General features: G+C 36.1%; 1 protein-coding gene across 1 annotated transcript; it reads right to left on the minus strand.

Moving 5' to 3' along the window:
• Positions 1–243: 243 nt before the first annotated feature.
• Positions 244–26,836, minus strand: LOC136244221 (uncharacterized). The gene is made up of 11 exons (XM_066035778.1): positions 26,701–26,836; positions 21,754–22,236; positions 20,583–20,691; positions 20,318–20,528; positions 17,015–17,192; positions 11,493–11,678; positions 6,546–6,672; positions 6,272–6,491; positions 4,330–4,504; positions 1,955–2,143; positions 244–538 (listed from the first exon to the last, which is right to left on the minus strand). Exons 2-11 carry the CDS (start codon positions 22,178–22,180, stop codon positions 483–485), a joined length of 1,878 nt encoding a protein of 625 aa, XP_065891850.1. The 5' UTR covers positions 22,181–22,236; positions 26,701–26,836; the 3' UTR covers positions 244–482.
• Positions 26,837–27,497: the final 661 nt, after the last annotated feature.

Genomic DNA, 27,497 nt, shown 5'->3' on the forward strand with positions numbered 1-27,497 from the left:
TACAAGGTGACTGTTACCATTTCATTACAAGATGACTGTTGTACAGGATTACGAAGTATCGATCTAAGGAGCTATGTACGATGCATAATTATGAGTGCTCTATTGCAGTTTTCAGGTTCTAATGACTGCTCTATTAGCATCTATTTTCATAGAAGGAAGCTCCATAGTTTGTATTATGCTAGCAATATACTGGCATAGCACCCAATGCAGGCTTACTGCCAGACTTATATAATTGAAACACCATGTAATAAGTTATTATAATTCAAAGCATACCAAATAATGCATGTTGTACAATAGCTATACATTTTACTGATGTATTTAACAAAAAAGCCTCTAAACAAAATTCAGTTAAATAAATTGTAGCTGATTTAGCCACATATACTTGAATAGGTACAATATTTATGCACATGTCAAAATGACAAAACCTCTACAGAATAACGCTATATATAAATACAATAGTTTTGTTACTGTCAGCCTAACTATTACTTCTGTGGAGTATACTTTCTGTAGTGGTCCTTAACAGCTTGACCTTTGGGACCTAAACAGAAACAGTTTAATGTTATGAAATTCGCAGTAAATCCTTTATTTCACAGCTATTAGTATGACAATATGCATGTTAATACAGTTATGTAATTGAGTTTTGCTGCTTCATTTACTTATTTGTGTCCACAGAAGTATGTATGTACATATTGTACACCTGGCTACACACAATAATTCAAAGCTGTACATGCAGTGTATTTGTTTCAACAGTGCTATATTTTCCAGTTTACCAATACCAGTCATGCATATTACCGCATCCCTTTACAAGACCACTACATTGTTTATGATGCCATTCAACAATGAGATATGATTGACATGTTAGGACAAGTACAAGTTACTGTTAGGTCTTCAATGTTGGTAACTGCAAAGTTCTAGTACTAAAGATAATAAGACATGTAGCGATTATGTCATTAATAAATTAATTTAAAAATGAATGAATGTTCGAGAGAACTACAAAGCCTAGGGCTGTGCACTAACTGGGAATATAATAAATAAGAAATAAACAATAATTAGGCATCTTCCTGCAGTGAATAGGCAGACATTTTCATTTGATATAACACCCATCATACAGACACTATACTCAGTATGCCACAGAAATGTGATTTACGTATAATAGTATACAGTGGAACCCCTCTAAGACGGACACCATCGGGGAAATAAAATATGTCCTTTAAATGGAGGTGTCCTTATTTAAGGGGATTTCTAAAAATAATCAGTTGTAATGCGCAAAACTAGACCAAGTGGTGGAGCAAGATGGGTTATGGTACTATGTGAACCAGATATAATCAATTTAATAGCAACAGAAGTAATGTTATTGGGTATGGGTTACCTATGGTGTGTGGCCTCTACTACACTATCCAGACAATTAGGCACCACAACTGAAATTTTATAGCTTGTCCAGATCACTCCATATTTGATTAGTTATCAAGATGGTTGGCTATACAGATTATGTTGTTTATCCTGTAGTGCAGTTTATTCTTAAAGTGCACCAGCTACTATTTTCAGAAGACCCGTGTAAGAAAATTAACAGCAGTACTTGTATATGTATTCATATGGCTTCTCGTAACTTCAGCGCTTTGTCTCACGCTTTGTAGAATAGGCAATGCAGAGACAGTACTTTCTGCATTAAATGATGTAGTTCGATTGATTATTGTAACTGGCAATGAACCTTTGTTACTTGTGTCCGCGATTAGTGAGGTGTTGTACTATAGTGCTTGCCATGTCTGGGAATTGTGCAGTGTCCGGTTTATGGAATAGAGAGGTGTCTGTTATTGAGGAGGCATTAATATGTACAGGTATTGGAAGTTGCATTTGGGGCTTTATTAATTGTCTGTTCTAAAGAGGTTGTCCGCCATTCAGGGGTGTCCGTTAAGAGGGGTTCCACTGTAATTTACAGTAACTGATTTACACATACTTTGTTTATCATACTCTTTCTTCTCAGAAATGCTCAGAAGTATTTCACTGAATTTACTCCCATAATTGTAATGATCCTCACATCCTCCTCGATGAAGACCAACAATCTCTAATCCATTTTTAGTAGCCTTCAGTATGGGACCACCAGATGACCCACATGCTGTCTCACTTGTATACAGCAGCAAATATTCTGTGAACATACAGGCAATACTAACACAAAGGTTGTGCATGAATCACAGGGCTACTGATTGTGACCCCTGAGTAAGTCATTATTAGGTAGGAGTCTATTATGCCTTTTGAGCTTCCAATTATTCCTACCGGCAATTCTTTTAAAACTTGACTATTATTCCCAAAATTATTCGTGATTTTTTGAAAAAACAAGCATATTAGTGCGAGTTGTTACAAAAGTGACTGCTATATTAAATTAGGGACTGTGCATTGACTGTTCTATTAGAGTATATCAATCTTGTCAACCATTTTTATACTTGCACTGTTTCAGTGTTGTATCCAAAAGATTGTGTTACACTACAAGAAAAATGCACTAATTATTCCTAGAACTTATCCAATTATTCTAACAATTTTTTTGTACCACCTGAAATTATTCCGGCATAATAGATGCTTCTCTACTCATTATACTTACATAAAATGTTTTTATCCAGTGGTTTTGCTATGCACAAATTGTAGCCAACAAGTTTGTGTAACGTATTAAATTAACATCTTCACAAATTATGTGTGAAGTTTCCATATCTATGTTCATTGTCACTGTATATTTTTAAAGTGTATGGGCATAACAAATTACAGAACCTGCTTTCACAAAAGAAGTGATGATTTCAGTAACTGTGTTGTGGTAGTATTGCAACTATTTATTTTATCTTAGGTATGTTGTTGCAACAGAGACGTATTATACAATATAAACTGCCACCAAAAACCAGACTAAAAATTACTGAATCTTTAAAGGTTAATGTCAACATGTGGAACATGAACACGTGGAAGTGAAACACAACATGTAGAAGTAATTTTTAATTACAAGTTCCTGTTTGTAAAGAAATTTTATTTGAAGAAACAAGCCTACAACATTTCCACATGTCCTACTACATGTAAATTTAGTATGAAACAGTACGGTAGTAGTGTTAAAGTAGGGATGCCCCAAAAGTGATGTGCACCACCTAAGATATACTACCTTTAAGAATTATCTCAGAGATATCTTACACAATGAAAATCACTTTTACAGAATAATATTATTAGACCATCTAATATCAAAATTAATCTGCATTAAATACAAGAAAATAATTACAGGTAGCCGGATATTAAATTTTGAAAAAAAAATCATCAAAACTCAAATTTTTGTCTACCAGCCTGCAGCCTAACCACAGTCACCAAGCCAGAAGCCAAAGAAAGCACTGCACAACCACAATTTATGCCACAATAATACATTCAACAATGCTATTTGCCTTTTGGGGTTCTGACGAGTGTGTACCTTTTGTGCCTTCCCTTTTCTTTTATCTCAGTCAGGCTGGTAATCGTCATCTTTATGCAATAAAACCATATCATGGCATTAATTTTCCATATCAAAGCTTTCTTTGAGCAGCATATTTAGATTCTGCATAATTTATTTAAGGTGCTTGCGCTACTGTAAGAGATACTGGACACCTGGTAGATACCTGTACCTTCACGATAGGTTGAGATCATGCCAACTAACATTCTTGGTTGATTAATAACAGTTGAGTGTGGAGACCACACCACTTAAAAATCTATTTATTTGATGGGAAAGACCGCACCATACTTTAAACAGTATTCATGCTAATGGAACAGTCACAAGTGTATAGCTTTATGCTATGACAAAAATAAAAAGAAACTAGTATTTTAAAAGTTATATTTAAAATGAAGTAGGGATCTAAGTAACAAAAAGTAGTGACACAAGAGATGAATGATGGTATTACAGACTAGCTTAGTGGGAAATTCCCTAATTTGGCACTGAATAAAAAGCTGTTAACATTCCAATGTATGGATTTTCTCACTGAGCTTTGCTGCAATATCACTATTCCTCTATTGTTTCACTACTTTTATCACTTGGATCTCTACTTCATTTAAAAAATAATTATTAATAATTTAAAAAAATATTATTACTGTATAGCCATGTACGCATAGAGCATACAGTTTATTGTATAATGTGATGGAAACACAATGGTAGTGACAACTGGCGAGTGAGAGCAATATTAAGCTGGGCATGCATGTGTTTAATATAGAATGCCTCAAACTACACTGCAGCTACAAAAATATGTTCATTTTAATGCATTCACACAGTTAGGTTGATCGAAGGCCTTCTAAAGTCATTAATAGGTGTTCATAATTTTAAAGAGTGCCAAGGGTACTCACTGTATGTTATACAAGTTGAGGATGAAAATGATAGCTCTCCACCAGCAGGATGTTGGATAATTGTAATATTATCATAATCTTTGATGGGTGCTGGTTTACTGAGATCAATGTATTCAGCAGCAGGGTGTTTCTCCTTCAATTTCTTCCAATCAATTTCTATCATTGCAAAATCCAGCTGCAGGTAAAAGATGAGGAAAACTTAAATTGTAATTTAATGCATTAACAGGATTGAATAACTCAAATTAATGTGACCAGCTGAACTAAAACCTGATTAGTTAGAATTTTTTCAACTTCTTTTTGTAATTTATTTGTAAGAAAACCAAAATGGTACCATAGATAATATACGAACCATGAATTGGAAACGCCCATATTATTTATGTAGTGACGTCATAGACCATCCTCGTTACAGTGCGCGAAAAGTTTATAGTCGTTACAGGTGGAACATTTTGTATTTCTTGTAAGCTACAAATACGTGTTTATTGGTTACAGCTGGGTTACAAAGCACCTACACTAATTGGAGGCTACACTGGTGAGTAGCAAACAACAACGTAACAAGATCCTAGTTAAAAGGTGAAGTATAGTGTTTCATAACAGTTGGGCAAATTTTCTGAAGAAATAAAAAGTGCAGCATCATTTGTTTTCTGTTCTTAGCTTCACTTGTAGCAGGTAGAGTGGCTTTAGTTAACCAGATATCTAATGTTTCACTGTATACTCAGACTGTTTGGATAAAACAACAGAAAACAGGCACTACTTTGGGCAATTGTTTTACCCAAGTCAAACAATTCTTTGGCTAAAAATTCACTTCAGTCTATCAAACATTTATTTGGTTGTGGCATAAAGGCTATGTTAAGATAGCTGGTAACGATGCTACTGAAATATTTGTTAACACATACCTTCCAGTATCCACCTGTCGCCAATGATATTCCATCCAACCTCCACAGACAAGCTATGTTCTTGTTCAGTACAAAACGCTACACTATAAACAATGTAAAAGGAATGTCCATGCCTTGAAACTAGCCTTCAAACAAGCGAGAGAAAGCCAAACAGCCACCCAGCACATTTCAACAAATTTTCCAATGTATTGGCAAAATAGGATAGATAAATAATAAATAATTTATTATTTATCTATCCTATTTTATTTATCTATCCTGTTTATTATTTATCTATCCTATTTAATTTATTATTATTTATCTATCCTGTAACTAGGATAGATAAATAATTTCATGGGCGTTTCCAATCCATGTTCATATATTATCTATGATGGTATTAAAGTTAAAATGGAACAAATAATGTTGTTACTCTCAGTATTTGTCGGGAATTCTGATGGTTTAGTGTTATATTGTTTTACTGTTTATTAAGGCAATTAAAATGAGTCACAATCATTACTATATGTTACAGGATTTGCAAAAAGGGTTCTTCCGCACACATTCAATTCTGTGAACTTGGAAAACAGTTACTTCTACATTTCCTTACACATCCGCATATAAATGATTTTTAAAGTGCCTTAAATTATTGAAACTTATAGCACATATCAAAGCCAAACACAAAGCTAATTACACAAACTTGTCAGGTTTTTGCACAGCAGGGTATTAATTATGATGCCAAAGTAGCAAATTTATTCACCAAGGTGACAAATTTATTAGTAACACATAATGAATTCAGTTGCCACTACAAAAAAATCTAATTATAAAAATAAGCAATTAGCTAACTGCTGAAGCCTGAAAATGACAGCATTAAAAGTATTATAACCTATAAACATTCAGATGAATGAAATAACTACTGTAACAGCAACCAAACTGGATAATTTAATGGTGCACATATCAACTTCCATATATTAAATTCAGCATGCATTTTATTTGTTATTAGAGCATGTACTTGTACAAACATACACAATTTAGACATAGCCAATTCATTATTAGAGGAACACACTTTAAACAGTTACCGTGTTCATATCGCTACAAATAAAAGTAGCTTTCACCAGCAGCTCCTTCAATTGTATGTGAACATTTGCACCTTCAAATTCAAGCAAACTGTTTTCAGCAACCTCTTCATTACCAATCACATGATAATTGGTCACAAGAACAACTGAAGACTTGTCAGAAAGTTGCATGGAGCCAAAAAATCCAGTACCATAAGCAATTACCTTCCCTTCTTTGTGATCCCTTCAAGTAAAAAAATCAAGAATTACAAGCAAGAAAAATAAGTGCTTAACTTACAGTAATTTAATCAAGCAGACAGCTCTTTTAACTAGTTGTCTAACTGATTCTTTAACTGAGCTGCAGCCAACATCCTTTCTCACAGGACCAAGGGCAGCAACATCTGTTTTGGTTTTTGGTTTTTTGGCTACATACAACAAAACAGTGAAAGTGTAAATAGTGCAGAAATCTTCTTTTCCAAGCTAAAATCAGCACTATCGTACTGTATGATTGTTTGGCACCAAACCCAGCCAACCAACACTGGTATGCATAATACTTCCAAATAGCCAAAAACACTAATGCAGGTACTGTAGGACTGGTGCAGGCGCCTATATGACTAGCACCTTTAATAATGGGTTACATCAAGACATACAATAGTGTGTTGTGCAGCTCTAGAAGCTGGCATGCCACAACAGTGTATCATTAATAGGAAGAACATCTCTATGAAATTAGCACATTTTTGGTGCAGAAATGCACCAACACTTTTGGTAGTCAACATACCAAATTTGAGTGAAATTGTTTCAAGTATTCTAGAGATACTGTACGTATGAGACTTAAAAAAATTAGCTTAATTTCTCTTCTTTATTCTCTCTCCCTTCTTGAGTACCTACAAAACCTGCTATACATCGAAAACCTGTAGTTTGATTTCCTTGAGATTGGCACACATAAGTTATGTTTCCTAATAAAATTGTGTCTTTCACCAAATAATTTCTTACCACTGCAGTTTGTTTATCTTACTAAAGTGATGTTCAAACAAAAACTGGAGGCGTGATTGCGCTAGTTTGAGAAATAACCTACTGTAGATTTTGCATGTATTTGCACTAAAAATGTGACATTGTGAACATGGGTACCACTGTAGGACAGGCTTGAATGTTCTCATTATCTGAATGTTGTTAAAGGTTGTCACGGTTATGCTCAGCAAACATGCATAGTAATGGATAAAGGTCTAGCTGTATGTGCTGCACACTTGGTAAAAATTCAAGTTTGGGCTGCCCTGCCAACCAAAAAGAGAGAAGCCAATTCTTGCTCACAGCATGGTGATGCAATTGGATGTTCACTCAGTCCATACTGCAAGTTTGAAATTAATTGGAGATTGTTTGTTATTGGTGGTGAAATATATCACGTTAATAAAAACACACCGTATAGTGGAAAACATTAGCGGTGGAAAACATTGGTGAATTGAACTATGATTTTTCTCTCCAAATTTTATCAAAGAATGCACTACTGGGAAATTTGGCATTGAAAATCCAATGAAATTTTCAAAGAAACCTATGAAAAGTCAAAATTTCATTGGTGTTACCAATGAATTTTTATTATCATAGTATTTTCATTGGACAAATCAATGAATATTCAATGAAAATAACCACACAAAGAAAAATATATTGCCACACAAAGAAAAAATATATATATTGTGTTACTACCACACAAAGAAAAATATAGCTCACTTTAGCACAGTATGGAATACACACAGTGACACTTTCTCCTTTGAAGTTGGATGGTTTCATAAATTAACAGATAATTATAGAACTGCCAGGCCTGTTTGCAGGCTGATAGCCTGCATTGAGTGAGTAATCACTCATTCTTTGCCAGTACAACCAATCAACCAAGCTACTCTAGGCTGATAGCCTGTACTCCACTGGCTGACCAGTCAACCCCAGAACAAAATCACTGCATTTGATTTATAGACATACTTGAATATTTCAATGATGGTTGCTTGTGGGTTAGCAACAGTGAACGTTCTTACTACGTTTTGTTCACATAAATGGATGAACCCTAGGAATATCACAGACATACTATGCTTAATATATATCACAATCAAACACTTTTAGTCGTTGAAAAGATGGACTAGACTCATCCTCTTGCTCATCGGTGCAGCAAAAGCGAAACACAGGTGAAATTCCTATTCTACTGATGATAAGACTGCTCCGTGAGTTTCTAACTGCTTCATGTATCTTGTGTGGACCTCAAGTTAATGGCTCTCTATACCAGTTAAAGCACTGCCTAGGCTCATGCCATACATCAAATAATATAGTAATCAATTGCAAATGATGGTCTTGAGACGAAATATAGCACTTGGCTTTATCTTGTGCAATATTAATTTTGTCTTTTGTTCACTTTTGTATGGCTATAATTGATGCATTATTATTATAGTACTGGCAGCAGTACTTTAACTCTTATAATCATAACTTCAAATATTGTTATGAATATGATCATAAGCCAATCGGGTGTGTGCAATGGAACTGGATCAGTCAAACTCCTCAGCACCGTTTCACCTAACGGTCAAAGAACTGAATTGTGCTATATTTCCATACAATAGCAAATATATAGAAACTACAGTGCAGTTATGTTGTAAAGTTGTAAAAATTGCTATTTTATATAAAATTATGAAAACAACCTCATGACAGTATGGTTGGTCATGTGCTTGACATTGCAAATCACAAAAAAAAAACTTGCAAAACTAACCCTATATGAGTTGTGTGGACACTTACTAATACCAAAATGTAGAGGTTTGAGTAATCGTGATGAACACTCTAAAGAAGTTGACTAGAAAGTACACAATAAAACAAACTCTTGTGCATAAACATGACAGTGGAAAATCCCATACAATCCTTAAGGTGGTGGTCACCTGGAAGTACTAGTTTATGAAGCGTTTGAAAAGTGAAGCCATATGTATCGCCACAAGAATCCATTAGTTGCATCATGTAATTAGTTTTTGCATAATATTAAATGGCTACTCTGTGTGTTATCGGCCAGAGTTTTGCAACAACAAGAAGATTGCTGTTGTTGTTAAGAATTTATTATAGAAGACACCCCTAAAAGTAAATAGAGTAGCAGAGATGCCTTGTTTAAGAAAGTTTGCAGGGATATAGGGAGGGGGCTCCAAGATGTTCAGGAACCCCCCTGTAAAACTCAAATTTCTGTTTACAGCAGGATCCTAACACACCATTTAGTGTGGCAGGACAAAATGAGTGAGTAATAGTGTATGGCACAGTACAACAATTGATAAAACTTGCATTCATCTCTGAGAGAAGGATGTACAGAGGTAACATGAGCCCTCTTCAAAACGATCGATATACTCTAATAGAGCACTCAGGTATATACTCTAATAGAGCAGTCACGTATATTTTAATAGAACATGCATGTAAATATATCCATATTGTTAAGGAACTTCATTAGCGAAGTTTATCAGACATTCTAACATTAAATGCACATGACCTATACTGCTACATAGCTTTGATGTGCAGTGTTTAAAGGTATAGAACTTCAGTAATTTATCACTTGTGTTATGCAAAATGAATCCATGCTATGCATATTTGTAGTTATAATGTTTTGATTGTAAGTTATTCCATTTGTATCAGTGGATTCATGGTTCCTATACCAGTGAGATAACTATAACTTACAGATTACTATGTGTCTATGTGATATGCTGTCTGTTTCTACTAGGTAGCTTTATCTAGTACTAGCTTTATCCCAGGGGCACTTATATGCATTATAATTAATGTACTTTTTGTATAAAATATAGCAATTTGCTGAGTTATGATTCATTAAAATATTGAAACTCTCTAAGCGGCTCCTAGATCCTAGCTTCTGGAAACTCAATACTGCTGTTGGAACCCCCTTCAAAAAATCCTGGTTATTCCCCTGGTTCGTGTCATATGCATGACACTTTGGGCAGTATACATCATCTGTGGATTAGGATAGTGTGCTAGAGAGCCTATAATACTTTCTGCGTCCGTTTATTCTTGTATACAAATGAGGGAGATCTCTATTGTTGTGTACTATAAGCGATTACACGGTGGCATGACGAGAAAAAACAATTTGTACTGCCTTTCAATATTATAGCGACTTTTGGCTCCTTTTGAAAGTTTTGAAATTTGCTAGTGTTGTTTCTGCTTGGAACAGCATTAAATGGTGTTCATTGTGCCCCGTATGTGCTGTTGGAGGGTAGATTCGTAGTAGAGTTAACCTTTAATATGCCAAGAGTTTCACGTAAAGTGACGTAAAAAGAAATTTTGCATACTCCTACAATCGACCTCATAATTCCAACTCTTAAAAAGCCACCACCATGAAAATTAGCATAGGAATAGTATAAGAATAAATGTATTACCTGGTGTTGAGTTCTTGGGCATACATAGCTAGTTAGACGAGCTTGCAGCGGAGTTATGAAAATGCACACTTCAAACCAGAAGTACAGGTGACCGCCACCTTAAATGTAAGTACTATTATAAGGAATCCTTTCTTCTCAGAAATTTAATGTCCAGCTATGAATTTAAGCCTTCTATCAGCATTAAATTTAAATTTTAACCCCACATGTGTGAGCAGATGCAAATTACATAAACATATACACATACAGTAGAATAAGACACTTTTCCACAACAATTGCAGTAAACCAGATGCATGACTTCAGTTAGCTGCAGGTAGCCATACACGACTATTTTTCAGAAATGGACAGTTTAAAATGTATTATACGATTGGATCTGCTTAAAAGGAGTCTTATTACCTTTCCAAATGTCCATGTTTGACTAATCATAACTCCTTTCTGTGTTTAACTAATTGTCTTGAGATCACAGTAAACAGTAGTGGTATGCTAGGGATACAACGTGACCAATTTTCAGGCTTGTACTGTATTCACAGGTAAAGTTAATATGCATTGTTAAGTATATGCATTTGGAAAGGCTATAAGACCTCATTTTGCACATCCGGTCACATATTGCATAAGTTGATACCAAGTTGTAGTAAACTATGACATGCATTAAGAATTATGTCAATTATAATCACTACAGTCATATTGTGGACAGTTGCATTAATCTTTAATCACCGGGTACTCCAATACTGTATGTGGGTAATGTACTGAGGAAAACAGTGTACAATTTGAAGAGCACAATTGTTTTTAAGAAGCATTTCCTTTCATTACAGCTGCGTAGTAAATTAGTTAAACAAAAAGTATTTTATTTACCCACATACTACCTGCTTTATATTTTTTTCCAGATTTGCATTGCAGAATTATATCTCTGATTCTAGTTCCACATCTGTATTCTTTATTGAATTTTCCACGATGAAGACCAACGGCCACGAAATTGCCATCAACTGCTTTTAGCACAAGACCACCAAATATTTTTGAATATTTTGCTCCTTCATAAAGCAAGAGGCAACCTGTATACAATAAATACAATACATTTCATAGTTAGATAACACAACCCTATATTTCAGTGCTGTTTATTTGTACAAAAAAACCTATACTGATTCTCAACAATTAAATGCAGCTGTAAAACTTTTTGAAACATTACACTAAGTGATGGAAAATGTCTACTTGGGATGGACACATTTTTGTACCATACTCACATAATAATAGCTAACTATGATTATATCATGAAATTGAAATACTTTTAAATCAAGTTAATGTTGAGGACAACAACAGCATCAGGCAATCGATCATAGAGGGGGCAATAATAGGAACAATTGAACATTATTAAGAATATGTGTGTATTCTCAGTAACATGTGCTGTATCATTTGCAGCTGGTGTGAACAAGTGGCCGTTAAGAGCTACGAGTTACAGACATGACAAAAAGGACTCAAAGCTAGATGACTACATTGCTGAAATCCCAGAAGAAAATGGCAACAAAGACTGTAGCTATGAAAACAGTATTGCGTGCAAAAGATAGCTCAGCTTTGATGACCACCATTACAGCAGGAAAGAAGAGAAAGAACACAGACAGCAAGGGAGCTACCAGTGAGAAGTGACAGAACATGCGCTCTTTGATGATGGCAGACTTTCCTGATATTGTGAGGGTGGCCTTCAAAGCCTTGCCACAGTCAGGTGTTGAGACACCCCTCCTCCCCAAAAGTGAAGAACATACTACCTGAATACCTAGACATCGCATATCCGGAAGTGCAGAAAAGTCCAACCAGTCTTCATGTCACCGAGAAGCAACACCATGAAGTATCGCCAAGCAGCGCATTTGAACTGACAACAAAGACTTTATGATGACAGAGAAACGCATCATTGGTATGCACACTGAAGACAAACAATGTAAGGATCACACTAGATTCTCAGGCTTGCTTAACATAAGAAAAGCTTAAAATGGATTCCCAACCAGGTGGCAGGCAGCTTGGTTATATCTTGCAAAAAGGTCACAAAAAGAGAGACACTGTCTTTAGTAGGCCTTCTGCAGCACACTACTAAGGTAGTAATTTCAGGAAGGACATTTGTTTACAGTGCAGCAGCACATCTCAAGCAGTTATCATACTTCAGACATCTCAAAAAAGACTTCCACTCAGACCTAAGGTGGTGGCACCTCTTTGCCAACCACTAGAATGAGCTCAGCTTTTCGACTGCTCATGACCACACAATTATCACGGACTGTTGGGTTGTGGTGCAGTCTTTGGGACTCAATGGATGGTCAAATAAATGGTCACAAAGGGATATAATGTTAGTCCTGATAGTGTTATTAATTAATTAATTAATTAAGCTGTGCTATGTGGGGACCACTACTATCAAGGTAACAGAGTGGAATATGATTGTAACAACAGCGGTGTTGTGGAATTAATCAACAAAGGCTCCTCCAAGGACCCAACAGTCATGCATTTATTACGATGTCTTTGGTTCTTCTCAGCTTATTTTGATATCAAAATAACAGCTCCCTATACCCCGGGTGTGCTGCAGGCAATCTGTCAAGAAACAGATAAACTCTACACTTATAGGGTCCCGTACTGATCACAACACCCCTTTTAAATATCATAATCTCTTCAAACGTAAGACTAGACCCCCCCCCCTCCTTCCTACGTCACTTCAAGCACACCCTAAGTATACACTCCATAGGCACTCACATTGACAACTAATGCACCTTTTTGTGAGCTAGCAAATTCGTAATTTATGATGTGCATATTGTATTTGGTTATATTTCTGCTTTTCAACTTGATTGTAGCTGATCCCTGTAACATTGCTGATCTCTCTACATGGTGACATGATCATAGCTGAACTCCTACAGGTTGACTTGCATTGTAGCTGAACTCTCTACAAGTTGACTTGTTTGTCTATAATTGAACTTTACTGGTTGACTTGTTTGTTTGTTTATAGCTACACTCTCTACAGGGCAACTGGTTGTGTAGATGAATTATCTGCACAATAGCTGAATTCTCTACATCATGACTTGTTGCATATACGTATAGCTGAATTGCTAATAGAGTGACTTGGACTATAAGAGTGTCTAAATCATGCACTTGCTGGGCTTAGTTGGTTTTCGTAGGATAACTCAATGGTTTTTAATCTGGTTACTTGTAAACCACTGAAAGGCCTTTTTAATCTACCTATATATTAGAGCTGGGCGGTATACTGGTATTGTTAGTAATCTGTGATATTTAAGTCATAGTGGCTTTGATACTGCCCATTTTTTTTAATACCGCCATACCATGTGGACACTATGGCCTCCCTGTGGGCTTGTCTCATCCCATATTTAGAAGGTAACCAGACATGTGACAATATTTGTAGGCAGGTGCTGATGTAGTCAGCTAACCAAACTATGTAAACAAGTTTGTTTGTGGTAATTTGTACCTGAGGTTTGCTGAGCTACCATGGGTATTTGGTGCTTTTGTTGAGGTAAATGACAGTTACTTTAATACCAATGGCTTTTACATTAACACTGCAATATTTAGTAATACCATGATACTTTTTATGGAAGGTATACCATGTGCTATTTTTCAATACCGCCCAGTACTACTATATACTTATTTTCAGCTCATTCCATTTTAAGTATTTACCCGGTAGGCAAGTAATACTTTTTATTAATAAATGTGACCTGCTGACTGAAAATCTGAGTTGTTTGCATAATTCTATTTTTTTAGATACATAACTGCCATTGAAATACAACACATGAATAACCACACAGTACAATAGTACTGTATAATAGGGATCACAAAGGAGTGGGCATAGTCCATGAAGAACATCACTCAGAAACCAGCTTCACTTTTCCATGATGACGATGAAGCAGTATTGGTTAGATAAAACTAAGCCCAAACAAGCCTTCAGATCTACCCAAAATGCTTTCAACAAGTTGCTACATTTTATTAAACTGAATTTTCTACTGACTTAACTGACTGACTGACAGATTCCTTCAGACAACTGTAACTCGATAACAGCCGGCTAATGCTACTAACTTGATTTTTTCACTGTTTGTCGTCGCTTCAGCTCGAGAGGTTCCTTTTGGCATATCACAGTATGTACAATGCACTATTCATGGACTTACGAGTTTCCTCCTTTGTGTCCCATTTATGTTTTCTGACAGTGAAAAGTGTTGATTTGGTGGTAGCACATGATGGCTTCCCTTTGTAACTGAAATCGTCCATATTTTTCATAGTGGCTATTTTGATTGTAGAGGTGCTTTTCGAACAGTTCTTGATTCTTAATGCTGTGTAATGGGTTGAACTGAACATAGCTGACAATGAAGCATAATAGATACTTCACTTTTCAAATGATAATTGAAGCTGGGGCACACTGCATCATTTCTTTGTTTTGATGTTGTATGCTCCAGTGCATTTTATCAATGTGCTATGGTCCCTACTCTAGTTGAAAATTCCAATTTTTTTATGCTCTTATTTGTTAACTATTTTGCATTTTACATACACTTTAACTGCTTCAGTAAACAGTGAAGAAAGATACAAATTAAATATACCAATTGCTTAGCCTCTTCATGGAGTGTAGGAATATCTTTGTGTTGATTCTGTACCATAAAGCAAATATGAGTTATGTGTGTTTGTTTATGTTGCATTAAAACATAACTTTACTGTAGCCATTTCTAAGCTTTAACAGCCTCTGTAGTCTGTTACACGTACATATGATCGATAAAGCAAGCACTTGTAATTTTTGCCTTATAGGCACTGTATAATTTGATTGATTTGCTCTTTTCGTCGTCTATTGCTATAACTCTGAAAGTATTTACCAGATAAGGCTGAAACTTTAACAACCCATTGGTTTAACCCTCTAGACAACAAAAAAGTCATTAATGAAGTTTTAGGAAAATGCAAACAGGTCGGGTTTTCACTCAGCGTGTCAAATATCAATCATGTATTTGCTACACATGTTTGCCATTTCTATTATTATAACTCCACGGTGATCCCATCCTTTCGAACCATGAAAGATTTGCACCATGATGGTTACTCCATTATAGGTCGATTTTCTTCAAAAATGGTTTACCTTGTGTCCATGACAACAAATCTATTACATTTTTCGCATCACTCATTGCTCCCTTCTTTCCTTTATCCAATCTGTATAAAACTGGACTGTAAATGCACTTTAATATACTCTTGTTTCCCTCCAAAGTTGAATAATACTTTCTCCATTAAAAATAATTGACATTATCACCATTTCAACCATTTCTTGGCTGACACCTTTGATTTCATAACTATTTTTACCATGACTCTGTTGTTTTCTTTTGGGGGGGAGAGGGAGGGGGGAATGGCACATCCATTTCCACAGCTTGTTTGTTTTGGAAGTTATGGGCTTTCTTGCTCAAAAATATCACCCTAAAACCAGCCTCAAATTTCCTTCATAACAGCTTGGCAGTATTAGTTGGGCATAGCCAAGCCCAAAAATGCCTTCAGTGTGACCCCAACAAGTTTCTACAGGAATTTAAAAAAATTCTATTTAACAGAATTTTATTCTGACTAACTAACTGATTCCTCAGTTCAGCCAAGCATAACTCGACAAAGGATATGGCTACGGGCTTGATTTTTTTAATGTTCGACGTCGCTTTGTCCCGAGACTTGCCTTTTCGCCAACCGCAGTACGTACATTGCAAGTATCATGGACTTACCTTTGTCTTCCAGTTGTTTTCGCTGACAAAGCAAGGTGTCGATTTGCGATAGCATGATACTGCTTCCCTCTGGCTTGTCATGATTTTTGCCTGCATTTTCCGTAGTGACTGGATTCATTGCAGAGAAGTTTCTTGTACCATTCTTTGTTGGTAACACTGAGTGATGAGTGGAACATATCTACAAATAAAGCGTAATGGCCACCTCAATTTTCAGTGCATAATTGATTATTGGGGTGCACGTTCAGACACAAAATTATGTTATGGAATGCCTGGTGCCATTCTTTCTTTTAATGTGGTACACGTGGATTCAGTAGTCATAAGTGTGTTATTAAAAAAGAATAGAAGGAAAAATTAGGAATTTTAAGCTGGATTAGGGATCAAAGAACAAAAAAGCAGGGAAACAAGGGAAACAAGGGAACAGCTTTAAAAGTTGTGAAACAAGGGAGGTTGCCTATACCTGCAGATATACTAGTGGACATCTAATCCCTAATTCAGTCATGGTTATAGACTGAAGTGTAGGAATTAAATGTCCACTAGTATATCTGCAGGTATAGGCAACCTCCCTTGTTTCACAACTTTTTAACTGTTCCCTTGTTTCCCTGCTTCTTTGTTCTTTGATCAGCTACTACTTGTATTACATACCTCCACACAAAATCTCTATAACTTTAATTAGTGCTCACCTACTACCTTACAACTTGAAGTTGAGTATTGTAGATCCCCACTATCTGAGTAGTGATTAATGACTGTCACTTGATCATAGTTCTGGACTGGCACTGGTTTAGTGAGATCAATGTACTCTACATCCTGGTTTATTGCTTTTAGCTTGTTCCAATCTATTTCTATCTTGGTGAAATCCAGCTAGGCAGAGAGAGTATTTACAATAAATCGTTAGACATTTAAAATTACTTTTACAAATGATAGAGCACATAGAATTGAATATTGTAATTCACTCATTGAATACATTCTATGACTCTTTTTACCATGCCAATTTGCTTAGTATGTTCATGTGGAGCTGAATCCTGAAAAACAGCTAAAAATTAAAACTGGATTTTTTCTTAACGGAGTTACCATTTCAGCCAACCAGATGATTATTGGTAACAGCAAAGGTATCAACAACAGACACGTACGGTTTGGCTCTATTACAAGTTCGGGAAAGGGCTGTAATGGCCACTATACTTATATAGATTCCCCATAGGAAATGTATTGTGAAAAGTTTGATTGGCCGTAAATATTATGTCTAACATTTGAATAAAACGATTTTGAAATATTTTTAGCGGGTCAAGCAGTACTACAAATGAGCCAAATTTCAAGATCGTGTGTAATTGCATCCATGAGTTTTATTAAATGTTTTGAGGATTCAGCTCAACGTGAACATACTATAGATGTAAATATAATACATGCAAAGCACACTAAAAAATTGTGAATGCTAACTTCTATGAGTAGTTTAGTTGCTTAAAAGTATAGTTGTGTTTATGCTTAATATACTATCAAAAGTACTTGCATGTAATACTATTCGGTTGTCATAACATAATGTTGAATTGCTGGAGGCACAAAAACATAATTATAGCTAACTATTCCTTCCATTTTTGTATCAGATGCGAATCAGAAATTTGCCACTTAGTTTAATGGCAGGATAGCTCAGAGCTGTTACTTGTTCTAAGCACAAAGTGATAACCAAATTACAGTGGAGTGAGGTAGTTATATCAGGCAGTCTTATCTGGGTAGTCCAGTGTATACTATTGTCTCTATCTGAAACTAAGAAATACATGTTAATAGGCCAGAGTAATTTGCTTGCATAAAAGTATTGCTGTCTTTAGAGGAAGTACTACAGATCACTCCCCTGGGCTGTATGTTATAGTTATATCCCGGTACGAGGGTGATATCATCGTTATTACATCGTTATTACATGAGTCCGAGGCGGAGCCGAGGACAAGTGTAATAACAATGATATCATCCGAGTATACGGATATAACTGTTTTATATCCCAGTGCGCGGGAGTGCGCAGAAGTTTACGGATAGTAAATTAACTTCCGGTTTGAGTTCCTGTCACTGTGCTCAAGAATTCGTCCGAATTGTGTGGAGATTCTACTTCGTAGCTACAAGAGAGACCTTACATACTGCCTACAAACTGTAGCGAAGGGCGGTGTTATGAAGCAGCGGTTCCAGGTACGATTCACCTTCGTCAGAAATTGGTATGGTGGTGTCGCATGGTGTGCAAGAGAAAAATAAAGACCAACAAGTGGCTACCATAGTCCAAGATAGAACGATGAAGCTAGAGGAAGTTAGTTCTTCACCATACTGACCGTTGGGAGTGATTGCTGGAGCGAAAATCGTCACGGACTATTCTTGACATTTGTTAAACTAGCTATCACGGTATTGGTAACTTGTAGTGTTATTGTGTAAAGGATTAACAGTTTTCTTGTAAGATTTAGGTAGTTTTAAGTGCTGTATTGGTGTGTTTTGTATCAATATTTCCTTATTTGGCTCTTTGTTTCATTGGTAAACAATGCCATTCGCGGTTATTATGATGTCACGAAAGAGACTGAGTGGCTCCGCAACAGGGTGATAAGTTAGTTATCACTGGGTGATAACTAATATATCGTACAGTAGCAGCGCCGCTCTGTCTAGCTGTATGGTAGTTATAACCCAGCGCGGCGCTTTGATACTCCCACGCACTGAGGTTTAAAATGTATTATCGCCTAGTGATTAAGTGGAAGTTGATATTAATGGAAAAAAAGCAAGCTACCTAACAGGAAAACAGCAACCTCTGGGCTCCTTCCCTGTACTTTCATTTAACCCAAACTTCATTATTATCAATAGACTACAAGCGATGTGACTAATGTGGGCTGTTTGAGCTTACCTAAAAAAACATGGATTCCTTCCCATACTATTAGCATAACTATAATCAATTTGTTGCTGTAGATTTTGGTATGGAGCAGCTCTTTGCAGAAAATTTGGATTTATAGTGACCCAGCAATCAACAGAAGGAAAGTCACCAAAACTAACCATACAGCAGCATAGAGTGGAATCTCTCTTATATAGACTTCTATTATTCAGGCTGCATTTTCCTGAATATAAAACAATCTCATGATTTTTGTTTTACAGTATGAAAAAGATAGATCTTAGAAACCTACCTGTTGGGCACAATGTACATACATCCGTAGATAATGTACATCTGTAGATAAATGGTATTTTATATTTTAAATGGTATTTCATGTAATAAATCACCAACTTTGGTAGCTACATGGATGAAATTTCCCTGAAGATGAAGACATTTATGGCCTTTCAAAGTATCTAGAGTACAAGAAGCAGCCTCTACAATTTCCACCATTCTAGATGGGTTTCCAAGAGCATTGCTGGATTTCGGGTCCTCACAAAGGGGTGAAGGGTGGGGGTGGTGGGGTGGGAAACACCTGGAGTGCACAATGGACAAGTGTCATAATGGTAAGCTTCAGGCCAAATTAAATGTCTCCAGGATCTCTAGGTGAATCACAATGGCACAAAACACACATTTCATATTACAAAAATTTTCCCTTACTATTTCAACCTGTACGGAACAACCTATTTTTCTACATGCCGCCAAACCTAAATGTGATCTGATTTTAGAAAACCTATCTTTTGAGTAACACCAGCACGAGATGGCCATACTACATGTATCTAAGTAACAATTTTTACACTAACTTAATAGTTTTGCCAGGTACTGTATGTTTTCTAGAGACAAACTTCTGTAAGCATTTCAATGCCCTTATATTGCTCTAGATGTCCTGAGAAGACAATGGAGTGATTCCATCATTAAAAGATAACTCCACTATTATTAACTCTTGATATCATGAATATGACTTTCACTGTGAACCACATGAGAAGTAAATCATTGAAAAATGTGTTTAATATTTAGGAAGAATTAAGTAAAAGAGGACCAGTAGTCCAGTAAATCAAATTGGCATCATCAAAATTGTATGCACAATGCACATTAATTCCTGTACCTCTTTTGTATTGCTAGACAAGTGGGACTTTTTCACAAAGAGTTGATCTATCGGTATTTCAATAGCACCAAATTTTATTGAAGTGTTCTTAGCAATCTCATCACTGCCAAGTGCATGATAGTTGGTCAGTAGCACAACTGAGGGCTCCTCACGTAACTTCACAAGAGCAAGAAAAGCAGTTGCCAGATTAATTTCTTCACTATTCTTCTTACTACCACATACACAGTACTGTAAGTACAATAATATACTGTGTCTGCAAGCTTACAGTATTTTGATCAAGCAAACTGCTTTTTTAACATTCTCTCTTGCTTTTTCACCAACATAGTCATGCCCTCGACATGAATCTACAGTACTGGGGAGAGTAGGACTTGACCCTGTACAATATACAACAATAACAATATAATAGGACTAAGACCAATAATAGAGAAAGTATAACATGGTGGGGCAACCGTTGTGATTTTCAGATACATACCACCACTACAACTGAAAATTGTTCTTATGATAATCAGTGCTGAAAAACATGGAAGGTTTCCTTCTGTTGTTCACACTTTGATCAGTGGGGTTTTTTTTTTTTTTTTGCATGATTTGACAATAAAGCAATACAACAATAGTTTTCTCTACCTCTATTACTGAAATGTACCATTAGAAAATGCCACACTAAGTGATACCTGGTAATGGTTTCAGATTCTCCAAGGATTTATATGCTGACCAGAACAGATAGACATTTAATTCATAACGTTAAGTTGAATTATATTAAAAGAATTTTATCAAACAATAATGCATATACGTAATTTGTGCAAGCTACATATCTATGGCATTACAAGTCCACCTGAAGAAAGGTTTAGGATAGCTCTAAAAAGATATATAGTAATATAATAGGTTCTGAGTAGTTACACATAAATTATTTGATCAAAGTGTACCTGCCTTTAGTATGGAGAATTATATAATATCAGTAACAAATCAGAATGATAATATGGAGGATCCTTGGTTTACCAAAACAAAAAAAAGTATTTGAAAGGTGACATGTATAGGCTGTGTTTAACAAAGTATTGCCATACAAAAAAATAATATCATTATGCCTTGTCGTATTCCTATATCTATCTACTACTTTTTATGTATAGTTCATAGTTTGTTTATAGTGCCACTCCAATGGAGGATGTAGTTCCCCAGCTGGATGTTTCTAAAATTCAATGCAGGCAAAGATATTTATTGTCATTAGAGAAGAATCTCTTTGAAATATCCTAAATAAAACCCTTCTTGCCTGCTATACTGTAAGATTTCCTATTTACCTGCTAAGAGTGTAGAATGGTTTTAATGATATTTGTGGTATTGCTATAAAAATTGGCGCAAAAGTGGATAATTGAAGTGCAATATTAATATACAGTGAACTACACTTTTGAATACAATGTATGTAGATAAACATCACATAAACCTACATGATTCAGGACCCATCTTTTTTCTCATTTCTGTAACAAGTTCTTTCATTTCATAATCTGCTCCTTCAAAATCTTCCATTGCTGAATAAAGCCTCTCTATACGTACACAAAAATTTTTACTACTGATCATATGGTCAAGACAAAGATGTAGCTCTGCTGCATTATCTGATGGTGTCACTTGTGATTGTATAGCCTCTAGCTCATCCTCAGTAAAAACACCATGCATAACCAACATACATTTGAAAACATAGTCATCTATTGGTAGTATTTGTGCAAGTTTGCTTTCAAATTCTTTTAATCCTTCTATTGTTGGTGTGAGTATCATTTCAGGTTGTAGTATTGGAGATTCAATTGTATATTTTAGTTGGGAAACTGGTAAAGGCTGAATAGGAATTGGTGTTTGCATTGGCTCCCCTTCACTTGACATCGCTTCTCCAGATAATCATATATTATCGAAATGGTAGTTATTGCAAAATGTACACTCTACAAAAAGCATATATATGACAATCAGTTGTATTCAGGTGACAGGCATATCATGTATATGCATTATAATGCTGTAAGTGTTCTTACTGTATGTACATAATATTACGTACTTCAGTGTCAGATCAAGATACACAGTAGTACAGTATGTTGTGCCACCCTAGAAGCTAGCATTCCACACCACTAAGTGTTTTATCAACAGGAATGCCATTTTCATGCGTAAATAGCTCTGGCTGCCTTTACGAAGTAAAATAATCTTTTGATGTATATGTATTCACTAGTCTAAATACCAAATTTGAGTAAATTCGCTCCAGTCATTCCCGAGATATTAGCCTTCAAAAATTGGCTTAATTTCTGAGTTAATTTCCTCTTCTTTCTTTCTTTTCTTCACACTTACAAAACTGCTAAACATGTGATCCAACTGCCTTGAAATTTGACACACATAAGTGTAGTATAAAGGCTAATCTTGGTACTAATTTTTGTTTGAATATGACAAACAGTTGCGGATTTATTAACAATTATCTACGAAAAAACAAAACACCAATATAGTATATTATTGTTACACTACACCGTAGCTAAACCACTTATGGGAAGAGGCTAAAATCAATACATAGATAAGTGGGCAATAATTGTGAAACTGTTCTCTCATGTGGCATTGAAAACTTTACATAATTAATTAATCAGTTTACAGAGTTATATGAGATAATGTTATGGATGTTCATCAAAAATTTTAAAGCTACAGCTGACATATCACTGCTAGCACACACCCAGTGTTGGGAGTAACGCGTTACTTATGTAACGCGTTACGTAATATTATTACTTTTGTGGTAACAAAGTAATATAACGAAATACGCTATAAAAACAGGTAATATAACGCAAGCTACTTTACTTACAAATGTAACGCGCTACCTAAGTAATATAGTTACTGTAATGAGTCTAATATTACGTAATATTATTACTACAAGTAACGAAGTTACTAATCTCGTTAGCTATCCCTGAGTAACGCCTAGCCACAACAAAGTAACGAGGCCTACTGAATGAAACTTATTCACCAGCTTCTTACTTATAACCAATATTTGCATATTGTCCAACAACGCAATCATGTCACGTGATAAGGTGGTAGTTTCACACGTGACAGCTTAAGGCTGTGGACACTAAGTAATATAATATGTAATATTATTACAGTTACTTTATTTTATGGGTAATATGTAACTGTAACTAAATAGTTCAGTTGCAAGTAATATGTAATATGTAACTAGTTACTTTTACAAAGTAACTTGCCCAACACTGCACACACCATGAAATTATTATACTATATTACAAGCATAGCTGTGTATTGGAAAAAGCAGTATTCTAAACTTCAGTTAATTTCAATTAGACAATGGTATGCATAGTTTACTTTGATTTATGGACGTCTCTCATTTACGAAGAAACCTGATATCAGGTGTTGTATTGGTAAGAAACCTGACTCAATAGAACACTTGTTTACAACCACAATGAGATCCACAGTAATGCAAACATTCTCTTGTGTACAATATTAGTATGGGAAGTGATACAATCATCACCCTAATGTAACAGGTAAGAATCATAAGATTACAGCTAGCAATATTGTACTTGGATAGAGTAAATAACCAAAAATCCAAGCTGTAAAAAAGGGTGTGGTCCCCTAAAATGCCTTAGTGAAAAGTTGTGAAAAGTTGTGAAATTAAAAAGTGGCCAAGAAATGACTGTGATGGAAGGTTAATGGCAAAAAAAATTAATAACGACAATTCGGATGAATTTGTGTTGACTCCAAGTTTCACTAGAATTTGGCACAAAATTCACCTGAATTGGTTTATTAAAATTTTTGCTATTAACCTTCTGTACCATCACGCCATTTCTGTTTCTATTACACATTGTTTTGATTTCTTTTCAGACCACCAAAAGTCACTCCTATGATGGTTACTCTACTACAGACAAATTTTCAACTGATTTTGTGAAGCGTTTAGTCTGTAGGTGTAACAGAAGTTGATCTGATTTTCTGTCAATAATTAGTCTTAACTCCATAAAAATAATGTTGATTGGATTCTCACTTAATTTGGCACTGAGATGTGCTTTAATAATCCTTTTCAAGGAACCAAATTTCAGCTTGATTGGAGTACACGTTTGTGTTTTATGGTGGATTTTGCAAAGTGTGTGAACAAAAGAAGAAGGAAAACAGCACTTGTACATACCTCGGAAATGGCTGGGTGAATTTTCTTCAAAGATTGTACATCGACTCCCTATCTGGCAGGCAATCCTATAGCAAAATTTGGTTCCAATAGGTTAAAAGGATCATGGAGCTACATATCTGTGAAAATCATGTTTTGCTTCCTGTCAACATACTTACGGTGTGACGCCCCAGCTTCTTGGGTTGCACGACAAGCTACCGTGTGACTTGATAGTGGTAGTTGGTTAACAGGACAGAAGCCATTACTCAAATTTCCAGGTAACCTTTGCTGTACATCACACCATAGACCTAGACAGCCATGCTGGCACTGGCTATTCAAATTCACTGTCATTCCCACTTATTGAACCCTCAAATACAAACACTACCAGTGAACAATGCCATGAAATAATTAGCTACCTATGGCTCATCTATTAAAATGATCCCCATGAATGCAACATGAGCAAATCACTTCATAGATATGATTTCCATGCCATGAAATAGCTACCCATGAAAGGTAGAATCCATGGCACTGGCAAAAATAATTAGCTACACCCCTGTAGCTATGTCATGGTATAGTTGGAAAATTTCATAAATGTACATGTAGTAGTGCCCATGAATTGTTTTAGTATTTCATGTATAGGCAGTGTCCTTGAAAACTACATGAATATTACTTTACCAAGGCATTTTCGTAGCCTGACCTAGTCTCTCCAGATCAGGCCAGATCACTTTTTCTCCCACGGTATTTATCGATTGGAAATTATAAGTGCCGTGGGAGATCAATTGGAATGAAATTATAAGTGCTGTGGGAGAAAAAGCAGTCTGGCCACACAAGACTAGCTATGTAGCTATAATGAACTTAGGGATTTCACTGCAGTTGCCTTGTCTGAAGTTTGTTATGATGTGGCAATTGAGCCAGTGTTGCAACCCCTAGCTATCTGGTGAATCTTTTCACTATGCCACAGCTAATGTGGAGGATGAGGCATGTCTGGATGTCAGTGTGTAAGGATTTTGGGAAAACTGCCATCAAAAGGCTTTCTTTGATGTAAGAACTTTTAATCCAACTGCTCCTAGTTATAACACAGCAGTTTCTTATCTACATACGTAAAGGGTTTGAGTGCGACAAACAGCGTAAGTATGAGCAGCGTGTAAGGGATGTTTAAATGGGCTCTTTCACCCCTTTGGTATTCTCTACTTTTGGGAGGAATGGGAAGTGCAGCCACTACTGCTTACAAGAGGTTGGCATCTCTGCTTGCTGCTAAGAGAGACCAGTAGTAGTGTCCTGGATTAGATGCTCCACTAGTTTTTCTTTACTGAGGTCAGCTGTAAACTGCTTGCGTGCATGGAGCCAGGTCTCATTGTGGCAGCCCAGTGACTATCGGAGCACTTGACTTTGCAATATCTGAGGGTCAGGTGCTTCCTTCACATGTACTTTGAATTGTTGTTTCTTGTTTTTCTTGTTTTTTTTTTTCATTTACTTGAAATAATAAAAAAAGCTAGCTACCGTAGTTGTTAGACTAATCCGGCACCGTAACTCAGGCTCCATGGCTCGCCGTGACCTCGAACGTTTTGCTCACTTGGCCACGGTGTGTATGATAGGAATACTCTCTGTGTGTAGCTATGCCATACCGTCGACTTCGAGGATTAAAAATCATCGCTGACGTTAATAGAAAAAAAATAAGCTGCCTGGCTAGCTGTACAACGCGTGACGAGACTGGAGTTGAGGTGTTTAGTAGTAGCTACAAGCCTATAGCGGGAGCCTTACTTAATGATTACATATAGGCTAGCTAGCTACAGAGCTAGCTGGTTAATTATTTATTTATTTATTTTTTTATTATTAACACTTTACAGTGACCAGCACTGAAGGTCTACAGCAACATGTGCTGCAGCCTTAGGATTACCTAACCTAATTTCAAGGACTTAGACTTAATGACTTATAGCTGGAAAGGTGTAACAGAAAAGGGGCCAAAGTAAGGAAAAAAATCCCTCCAACCCCAGGATTCGAACTGCAGGTCACCCAATGTCTAGTCGGGGCCACACTCAGTCTTCCTCCAGGAGGGATGGTTAAGGGTAAATACACCAGTAGCTACCCCTATACAGTAGGTAGATACGTAGTGAAGAACACGATCGTATTTCAGCCGTCATATTTATCAATTATTTAATACTCGTGACTGATGCTGAATGTGCCACTACAGTACCTACGTACAGTAGCTACATAAATTGTTTGGGCGCTCGCTCCCGTGCCGTGGGACATGACAAAGATGACAAACAATTCAACTCACCAAGTCACCAACTGACAACTATTACCACACAACCAAAACGAACGAGGCACAATGAGAAAGATTTCTACTGTAGCTGGATGTAGTTATTGCACACACGTTCAGATGATAACCGCTCGGTTTGATCCACTTCAATTAATCTCACGTGAGCCACTAAGCATTTGAAGACAACAATTACTAAAGCCAACCAAGTTGCAATACTTCCACTTGGTGGAATTCCATCACCTCTAAAATTATTAGCTAATTAACTTACAATTAACTCTATCTACGTACTTATTAAAAGTAATGATGCAGCTAGCTACTTGTTTGTACTTATGTGTGTTGTTGTACATTAGTTGCTCTGGTAAGGAAACTGGCTTTTGCCGCTTTATATCAAGAGGGTTGAGGGTATGCAATAAATCAAATCAATTCACTATCAAGGGCGGATCCAGAGTTTGGAAAGAGGGGGGACACCTTGCTGAAAAAAGTTGAAGAGCAAAAACAAAGAAAGGTCACAGCAATAATAGCTAGTTATCCTTTACCAAATATATTATATCACGTATGTTATGTAAAATAAAATCCTATTTTATAGCTTCATAAGTAAGCTGCACTGCCTCATGAAAATTGTGACTGCTTTATTAGAGTAATTGACTGCTCTATTAGAGTATCTCGATCTTGTATGCAATTTCTTGAAGGGGTCGGGGGGGGGGGGGGGGGGCATTTGCCCCAAATGCCCCATCCTGGATCCGCCATTGACTATAGTAGTTGTAGCTATTTATCTATTTTACCAGTTTGGCAAATGAACATTCCACAATGTCTAC

Source organism: Dysidea avara, chromosome 2, assembly GCF_963678975.1.
Source record: "Dysidea avara chromosome 2, odDysAvar1.4, whole genome shotgun sequence".
NCBI lineage: Eukaryota > Metazoa > Porifera > Demospongiae > Dictyoceratida > Dysideidae > Dysidea > Dysidea avara.

Bases quoted from the DNA above. Each gene is read 5' to 3' on its own strand.
- LOC136244221 (XM_066035778.1), bottom strand. From the start codon at position 22,180: ATGTCAAGTGAAGGGGAGCCAATGCAAACACCAATTCCTATTCAGCCT. The intron at 20,692-21,753 runs GTAGGTTTATGT...TATATTGTACAG, and splicing joins AAAGATGGGTCCTGAATCAT to GGTCAAGTCCTACTCTCCCC. The intron at 17,193-20,317 runs GTACAGGAATTA...CTCTCTGCCTAG, and splicing joins TGTCTAGCAATACAAAAGAG to CTGGATTTCACCAAGATAGA.